General features: G+C 41.5%; 2 protein-coding genes across 3 annotated transcripts; both read right to left on the bottom strand.

The window, feature by feature from the left end:
* Nucleotides 1-2,072: 2,072 nt before the first annotated feature.
* fam89b (family with sequence similarity 89 member B) lies at nucleotides 2,073-4,447 on the bottom strand. Its single transcript, XM_051400589.1, has 2 exons — nucleotides 3,847-4,447; nucleotides 2,073-3,476 (listed from the first exon to the last, which is right to left on the bottom strand). Exons 1-2 carry the CDS (start codon nucleotides 4,099-4,101, stop codon nucleotides 3,192-3,194), a joined length of 540 nt encoding a protein of 179 aa, XP_051256549.1. The 5' UTR covers nucleotides 4,102-4,447; the 3' UTR covers nucleotides 2,073-3,191.
* A 294-nt stretch (nucleotides 4,448-4,741) lies between these two features.
* znrd2 (zinc ribbon domain containing 2) lies at nucleotides 4,742-7,888 on the bottom strand. 2 transcript variants are annotated; one of them, XM_051400587.1, is made up of 4 exons: nucleotides 7,415-7,888; nucleotides 6,738-6,889; nucleotides 6,549-6,633; nucleotides 4,742-6,356 (listed from the first exon to the last, which is right to left on the bottom strand). In XM_051400587.1, the coding sequence occupies exons 1-4, from the start codon at nucleotides 7,428-7,430 to the stop codon at nucleotides 5,926-5,928; spliced, it is 684 nt and encodes a 227-aa protein (XP_051256547.1). In that variant the 5' UTR covers nucleotides 7,431-7,888; the 3' UTR covers nucleotides 4,742-5,925. The 2 variants fall into 2 exon arrangements, with proteins under 2 accessions (XP_051256547.1, XP_051256548.1); XM_051400588.1 differs by having other exon boundaries at nucleotides 7,340-7,447.
* Between the last annotated feature and the right edge of the window lie 978 nt (nucleotides 7,889-8,866).

Here is an 8,866-nt window from a genome sequence, read left to right as displayed (position 1 = left end):
CTGCGGCTTACAGGCGAGTGTGTGGAGGCACTGAGGTAACAGTCGTACCTGTAGACTTTGATCCTGACTGTCTGTGTCACTGGAACAGGCTTATCTGACAATTACGGTTTCACTTAATCAGCTCTGCAAACTCCTGCAGGCTACAATATAGTGTCACTGCAAGTCTCACTGCTGCTGTGGAATATATGAAACCCTGTTTGTTTTTTTAATTTGAGCTCATAGTTATAACTTAAGTCACTTCCTCAGTTTCAGTTGTGTCATCCAGAGCTCTCCAGAAAAAGTTTGTGTCAACTACAGAGGAATAGTTTCCATGGAGAGGGCCAGTTAGTGTGTGTGTGTGTGTGTGTTCAAGCTAGGTCAAGGCACAGGGATTTTCCTCAGTGAGAGCAGGAGTGTATTTTTAGGTGGGGGAAGAGGGATGGATGGATGGACGGAGGCAGCTGGGGTGGAGGAGTTGTAGGGCAGCAGCAACTCTCTCATGACTCAGAGTTGGTCTTATATTACACCATGGGTCCAATATTCAGAGGAGCATTATTGCTCTCAGTACTTACAGCTATGCCTTCCTTTTTTTAAACACACTTCCCTGTAAACACTGTACAGGTACTTTACGCCAACACACGCCTTTGTATTGTGAGATTTAAAGTGCCAACAGCCTCATTTGGTGGAATAGCATTCTTACATTTGTTTCTTTTTTTTCAAACGTCCTCGTTTCCTCTTTTGGAGGACCAATCTCAGTGCTGTTCCCCCTGGTGCACCCTACAAAAATGCCCCTATGGTACATAAAACATAATAAAATACCCTCTAGTGCGCCCTCCAGTGAAGAAAAGGTGACACAGTGCTTTAAAGCGTGTACTGAAAATGTAGAAGTTCTATTAATATTATACTAATCTAAGTCACATAACTATAAATTGTTTTGTCCACCACGGTTATACCATATTTTATACATTAAATCTAACACCGACCTTTGTATTGTAACATAAACGTGTTAACAGTGTCCTTCCTTGTGTTGTTTCTTGCCTTTTTTCCCCACTTGGGGGTATTTCCTCACTTGAAGGGACTGATGTCATTGTGTTGCAGCTCCCTCCACAAACACCTTATTGTCCTTCCCGGCTCTCCCGGCTCTCCCCGCTGACACCCACAGCTCTGACCTCCAGTCTGATGTCTATTTATTTTATTAATCACTCAGTGTAACACACCAACAATACTTACAGTAACCGTGTGGTGTGATAATAACAAAATCAACCAATAGATGCACAAAAAACAAAGAGAGTCGAGAGAAACAGGCGAGAAATATAAGTGTCAGAAATTCCACATTTACATTTAGCTGATAATCTTCATCGTGATGAAGAGATGGAGAACACACATGCAGTGAAACTGTCACTTAGACTGCCAGAGAGACAGACAGGCAGATAGATTCTAACAATAACCACAACATATGTTGATTATAAATAGACAACAGCATGAGACTTTCTACTCAAACGTCACTCCCCTTCATTCCTGCTCTCTTCACAGCAAATGGTTTTCCTCACTCTGCCGCTTTCAACGTGACCTCAGAGGAGGAGGAGGAGGCCTGCAGGAGTGAAGGAGCTCTGGCTTGACTGGAGACAGTGTGTCCCCTGTTGGTCATCATTTGCAATATCATCTTCTTGATTATCTTTAATTCAAATACAGAATTACTGTATATGTCTGTGGTATACACTGTAGTTATATTTCAAGATTTAGATACAAGGAAGTCATTTACTGGCTTTTACAAACCAGTTGCCTTCGTAGAAAACTAATTCAGGTCTGATAAATGAGTCAATCCAAGACTATTTAAAGGTTAAATAGTGGCACAGTCTGCCCAGTGGAAATGGTTAAAATCTAACTGGGCAGACTGTGCCACTTCTTAAAACACAGTTTTACAGCCCTATGCTTTATACATGTCTAAATGTTAATTAAATGATAATAAAAACAGTGATTCAAAGTTAGAAAATCCACTGTGACAAAAAGGTTAAATTGATCAATATTGCATTAAGCAGTTGCTGTCTTTTTTTAACACTATCTATGGATACAAATTTCAGTTAATAACCGGGTTATATTTTTAGCTTGTTTTCCCGACATAAACAGATCATTTATTATAATTTTTTTATTGGACTGGTGAAATTTCAAGATGATACATTATGTATTTGAATATATGTAACTTTATTGAAACATAAGTGCCTTGTTAAGATAAAAAAACTCTTTTACAGGAGTGTCCTGGCTACCATAAAACCAAGAGGTTACAAACATTTATTTTTATACATTTCATAGATTAAATATGACTGAAAATCAAGATTTTACGGTACTGTCCATTCATTGTTTGTAATTCAACAGGAGATTTCAGGTTATAAAAGTTGAGAGAATGACAAGCTAAAGATCATTTTCATACCTTCTCATAAATGTAAGTCAGAGTTAAAGCAATTACAGATTATTGATTGACAGCTCTTCTGTTCTTCAGTCAAGACACTAAATGGTCGAGAACACGGTGTGATACCAATTGATTATTTCACTCAATTCACAAAGCGGAGTCTGAAGAGTCTGGAATTATCAGTACAACCACAAAGTTGCAGAAGATATGTCCTGATAGATGTCACAACAGTTCTTAGAAAATCTTCCACCCACCTCAACTTCACTGCAAGGCAAACAGCATGTAGTAGCACGTAGATTATGCAATAAAGAGCAAAACACTGATAACAACTGATCTCACTTCTGTTTTTTTCTTTTTCTTCTTCTAGTTGGCTTCATTTCTGCTGCAACATACAACAGATGGCAAATTTAACAGCCAGGTAGTGCAAGTTTGGATGCTAATACACGCTGTATCATCTATCTGAGACGGTTTCTTTACGTTAGACACAAATCCTGACATGTAGTGTGTGTGTGGAGAAAACAACTAAATGTAAAAAGTAGATGTATCTCTATGAATCCAGACTTTTAGACAACTGTCGGGTCCCCTTGTAGGCCACTTCATGCACCTTAAATGTATCAGATTGCTATACATGTGCACTAAATCAAACTTGCAGGTGTAAATGGGCACGTCTGCAAAGGCCACACGTATGTCACAGCTCGGATTATAAGCTTCTCCCAAAACACTTTCAACCACACCAGTGGGACGTCAAGTAAGTATTGCTTAACAGTTGGGTATAAAACAGTAAGAGAGTGTGTCTGTGTCTCCGTCAGGGAATATGAAAGGAATCTTTGATCCACTGGTCCCTGGAGTTGCTGCTGGGTGGGTGCAGAGACACGGACGAGGACGAAGAAGACGGCTGTGAGAGAACTCCTGTCTCCTCCTCCTCATCTTCTTCCTCCTCCTCCTCCTCTTCCTCTTCATCTTCAGAGTATCCATTATCAGCACTGAACGAGGCGTCAGACAGAAGCGAGGAGCCCTTGTACTCCTGGATGGCCTCGCGGAGAGACCACAGCTGACACAGCAGAGACATGTCGAGCTGACGCAGACCGACCTGGTGCACACAAACACAAAACATCTGTTCTCAAAGAGTGATACAACAAATCAGGACGTTTAGGAGGACATTTTGTCATTTTTGAGCTCAGAATTAAAGCAGTGAATGATTATACCAGGGTGAACCTTATACACATCTTGACCATTGAACCACGTCTATGACAACCGAGCAAACTCCCTCCACTCAGATGTGGTTCAAATCTTGGAAAAATCTAGTAAGTGGACCTTGAGTTGATTCATTAGTCAAACTTTAGCACAAGAAGAGCTTAAATGCACATTAGTGAAGCAGAAAGTGACAGTTTTAGCAGAGGTTTAGGTTTTCTTTGCACAGACCAGTAAATGTTTGTGCTATTCAAACACACTGACCCTACCATCTCTTTCCGCAGTAGAGCCAGAGCAGCGTCCAGTCCGCCCTGTTTGCTGTGACCGCGCTGCGCGTCCCCGCCGCCCCGGCTGATGTCGGCCTGGATGCGCGCTCTCTTGCTGTGCACCTTTTCGATGTCCCGCCACGACCCACCGCTGGAGTTCAGGATGCCGCTCAGGCCTTTGGGTAGCGGCGGCAGACCCTCCACTGAGAGGACGCCGCCCACCGGACTGTCCGCCGGGCTGCACCGACTCCCGTCCATCACCGCGACGCTGCACGGCGGACAGACTCAGCACCAACAACACAGCCCCTGTATGGACCACCCTTAAATACGCATGCAGTTCAGTGCTGTCACCCAAGGGTGCTGTTTTTCTCTCCCTCAGCAGCAGAACAAAGCGGTGCGATCCGCAGTCTTGGAAACCGGCTTTTCAAAGGCAAACGCAAGTCCTGTTTTTTATGGATGTGAGTGGGGCAACATCAGATGCAATGAATCCTGGGTTAATGTCAGACTTCCTGGCTTTGTTTGGTTTCCTCTCCTTTGTGTCGGAGAGTTCACCCACAGCCCCCGGCTCCGCCCGGCAGTGACCGCACCACGCCCCGCTCCAGTCTGGGTTTTGGGGCAAAAGGGAGGCTGTCAGTGGTTGGTTTCATTTAACTGGATTACTGCAGAGCTACGTTTAGACACAGCACTAACAGATACGGTCCGACACTGATATCCTAAACAAGCCCGTGATTGGGGGTAGACTAGTAGACTGATAAATTAACCACATAAAAAGGAAAGAATAAATAAATACACGTGTCGATAATTTAATTCCCAGTGCCATAGATTCCACTTGTATTGAAAAAGGATGCACAGGTATGGCTGTAGGTGTAGTTTTAAAGACGAAACATTTTAAACAGAATTGCAATTTACATGTTTATTGGTACTTAAAATGGTACTTGTTTAAATACAGGGTTTTCCAAATTAACAAACTTTATGGCATTGCTTTTGCGTTTGGCGCCCTCTTGTGGAAAGAAACAAACTCCTGAACAGGCAAAGCTTTATTGAGGTTCATAATTAGAAAACACTAACAGCCTTGAACAACACTGAAGCTGGATTGTATCCAATATGAAGTGCTGTCTATTGATGTACAGTGCACAGCTTATTTGCTCTAGATGTTTTGAATGAATAAAGAATTATGGATCTGACTCCTGAATGTTGCCCTGTCTCATTTGAGCAATCACATTACCATCTTCATGTATCAAATATATTTACAATAAAATCCGCAGAACCGCCAACACACAGTGACAATATGTGCATCACCAGAAGGTCAGAGACAACAGAAATCTGTCTGAGATTCAGACTAAACAGTAACGTTAAATGGAAAATGCACAAGCGAGGGTCCGATCAGAGGACTTGTGTGTTCAACAACTTACCAACATTTTAATTGATGACTTACTGTCTAGTAGTATGTTGTTTATCAGCACAGACACTCTTGCTTGTGCGGACACAGACTTGTATGGTACAGGCAGTTGTGCACTGGGGTTTTAGCTTTTGTTTGAATTTTGTGATTTGTAATCCAACACCAGTTTTTGGATACTACACGACAACCAATAAGAAAACGGATGTCATTTTTCCACATGTCAATTTGGTGGCAATTTTGGATCAATAAACCAAAAAACTCTAGAAATACGTTAGCAGTCTTTTACTGTAGAATATAGTTGAGAAGCTTTTTTTTTGTAGAACTTTTTTTATTTAAAATTAATATCAATGATGAATGTGCATTTAGAAGTACTCAGTTCTATCATTATAACTTACAAATTGACAATACAGTCAAATGTTCAACCAATTGTACATAAACTTATTATGAAACCATGTAACATGATATTTCTGCCAGCCATATAGGTATGTTAACTGAAAAGCAACTTTTAACATTTGAATCCTATTTCAAGTGCATTTCCTGACCAATTTTGAATTCAGCTCTATGCAAGGATTCAGTCAAAGAGAGATGCCGCAAAGCAGCGAACCAGAGTCAGTATTCCAGGACAGAGGCAAAGTAGAAACAGCGTTCCCATTAATCCATGGTTTCAACCTTTTCCAGGATGGTTACTGGCTGAGCTCCTTGAGGCTGCGCAGTGAGCTGGCACAGCTGGCGATGAGGCTGCAGAGCTGGATACTTGTCTCGAGCGAGGCCGAACTCTGCAGCTGGGTAGTGGCCCAGCGAAGTTTGGTTAGAACAGCGTCCTCAGCTTCTTGCAACACAGGTTGGAGGACAGTGCTCGGCGGACTAACTGGGGGGCGAGCAGGTGCTAGGGCTGTGGTGGAGGCAGGAGTTGCAGGAGCAGGGGCAGCAGGTGGAGGCAGGACAGCTCTCCCCCCCGCGGCAGCCCCCTCACAGTGTTCCGGTCTGGGAACCGACACACTTGCCTGACTGGTGCTAGGGCCTCCATTGAGTTCAGGAGCCTGGGACGGTGCAGGGGTCTGGGCTGCAAGCTGTCTCTCTCTCACTTGGGACAACGCCGCCTGCGCATTCAGAGCTGAGAGGAGTGGAGAAAAAATTAGAAAGACATGGGAACAAACACAAATAAAAAAAAAAGACAAATAGCTCAAGGCAACAAGAGCAGCGATGGAGGAAAGTAGACAGAAAAAAGAATACATCTGTGAGGAGGGGAGAGAAAGTGTATTTATAACTGATGAGCATTAAATGTGAGTGTGTGAGTAGCGTGTACCAGGGTTGTCCTTGTCAACATCAGAGTCCAGCTCCTGACATGAGACACAGTAGTTTTTCTGCTGTTTGTCCTGGAGAAGAATTGTCTGACAAAAACACGCAAAATAAAACTTATTTCAGCACACACGTTACATCACCTACAAGGCACCACCACCATCACAAACACAACATAAAAACCAACTCCACTCACCCCACACATGTCACAACACTCCCCCAGCATCCTGTATCCTTTGAGCAGGTAGTCTCCCATCAGCTTGCTGATTTTGTCTTGTCGCTCCCTGCGAGCCTGGATCACCTTCATCTCTGCCTCTGTTGGAGGCTCCCACTCGAAGTCCTCGTTATCTGGAGCCAGTGACAAAGTGCTGATTCAATTCAACCGTACTGCACTGCACCATCCTCCCTTAAAATCCACTGCTTTAGCTGTGATGCTACTTACACACAGTCCTTAGCACTGCTGTACCGTGTGTGTGTGTGTGTGTGTGTGTGTGTGTGTGTGTGTGTGTGTGTATCCTGCCCACATCTGTTAGCACTTTGCTGACTTTGTTAATCAGATGTGTACAACCCTTTTGCGCTCATTAGAACATATATATTATATATATATAATATATATATATTACAACAGTTTGGGGTTTAAACGTCATTAGCATTGCCGCAGTGCTCTGCTAGTTGAGTTAAAGGCTAGCTAGCAGAAATCAACCGTCAGCTAACGGTTATCTACGTGGTGGTGACGACAAATCTTAGCAAACAATTAATTACACGCGAGAATCGATTCCTACACCTGCGCCAACATACTTCTTCATCGACAAGACAGGTGAACTGCTGGAGATGTCAAAGTTAGCTTGCGTGTAAGCTCATAAGTTCACAAACCTCCATTCAGAGCCATGTTGCTTCAGTGCTACACGTTGTGCGTAATGACGTCAGAGACGTAAAGTATCGTCATCTTCTTCTTTGAGGTTTTTTTTTTTTACAGTTGGCGTCCTTAACGACGACGGTAGCGCTTCCTCTTGTTGTTGTTGTTGTTGTTGTTGTTGTTGTTGTTGTTGTTGTTTTTAAAGTGCTGTCGCGCTCATTAAACCAAGTAGGTATTTTTTTAATAAAAATAAAATAAACATTTCTTTGACTAAATGTGTCATCTTCGCTTTCTTCTGTCTCTTTTTTACGACACTGATGACAATGACCTGTTAGATGTTTTTCCGTAATTAAAAGTGTCACCAACAGAAAACATTAGTGTGGATGACTCCCTACGGAAGCCCATTGCATTCACTGGATAAATAAAATAAAAAATTACGAGACAGAAAAGGGAAACGTCTGTAAATCCTCTCTCAGTTACGGAAGCGCATTGCATGTCAGCCATGTCAGCTTTTCTGTTGCCACGGTAACGACGTCACATGGCAAAACGTAACAAAGCCACAATGGTAAATAAACCATGTTTTTAATTTACTCATATATATTGTAGCGACCCTGCAGTAATGTTTTTTAAGGGGGGGAGGATCATTTATTTTCCAAAGAGTTTTATTTTTATTTCTGATTAACTATGGCTAATATTTTTTTTTTTTTATAAATATAAGACAACAACTGACTCTGGGTTCAATAATGGAACATAATTTATGTGTCTCAATCTGGATATTCTTGATTTGATAGAAGATCATTCTTGAACAAATCTTATTTTTGGACTTTGGAGCATTTAATGTGACAGAACATATAATAGTTACAAGAGGTATAACATTTTGGTTATGGGAATAATTTATATAAATTGCGCATTTTAAAGTTAGTTGTATAAAAATTTACAATTAATCATGATTTGTTTATTTTGGAAGCAGATATTTTATTTATTTTTATTATAATGTAATCCATCTCTCAAAGGATTAATGGTGTTGAAAAGAAACAGACATATGGACAAACTAAACTGCTATATAAACGTTGAATCTTAATTTTAAGGCCTTGGGATTAGTATTATAATATGGAATTGGGACATTATTAAGATGTAGAGAAACACACGTAAAGAAGGTTTGAGTCGTTCAGCACCACAGACAGAGAGAGAAGGAGAAAGGGGCCTCTAGTTAACCCTTAATCACAACACATAAAGTCAAATGTAGCTGTGTGGGCTTTCAGATAATGATGTTAGAGGGTTTTTTTTTTTTTTTTTTAGCAGAAAACAGAATAAGATGTTAACAGAGGTACAAGCAAAAAAGTGGTGTGCTTTGCACAGTGAGTTCCTCTCACAAACAGTCTTTCCACACATACAATATGAAGAGAAAAAGCACTGCTTCATTTTATTATGTACATATTTACTATGACCAACAAGGGTAAGAGCTTTAA

The sequence above is a fragment of the Dicentrarchus labrax genome, unplaced genomic scaffold (assembly GCF_905237075.1).
Source record: "Dicentrarchus labrax unplaced genomic scaffold, dlabrax2021, whole genome shotgun sequence".
Classification (NCBI taxonomy): Eukaryota; Metazoa; Chordata; class Actinopteri; family Moronidae; genus Dicentrarchus; species Dicentrarchus labrax.
The sequence above is the reverse complement of the archived record's forward strand: the minus strand, read 5'-3'. Positions and strand labels throughout refer to the sequence as shown.

What these genes read in the sequence shown, in the direction of transcription:
- znrd2 (XM_051400587.1), bottom strand. An exon ending in AGTGTTGTGACATGTGTGGG is followed by an intron (nt 6,634 to 6,737) that starts GTGAGTGGAGTT and finishes TGTTTTTGTCAG; the next exon opens with ACAATTCTTCTCCAGGACAA. An exon ending in TGTTGACAAGGACAACCCTG is followed by an intron (nt 6,357 to 6,548) that starts GTACACGCTACT and finishes CACTCCTCTCAG; the next exon opens with CTCTGAATGCGCAGGCGGCG.
- fam89b (XM_051400589.1), bottom strand. Translation starts at nt 4,101, where the DNA reads ATGGACGGGAGTCGGTGCAGCCCGGCGGACAGTCCGGTGGGCGGCGTC. An exon ending in CTCTACTGCGGAAAGAGATG is followed by an intron (nt 3,477 to 3,846) that starts GTAGGGTCAGTG and finishes TGTGTGCACCAG; the next exon opens with GTCGGTCTGCGTCAGCTCGA.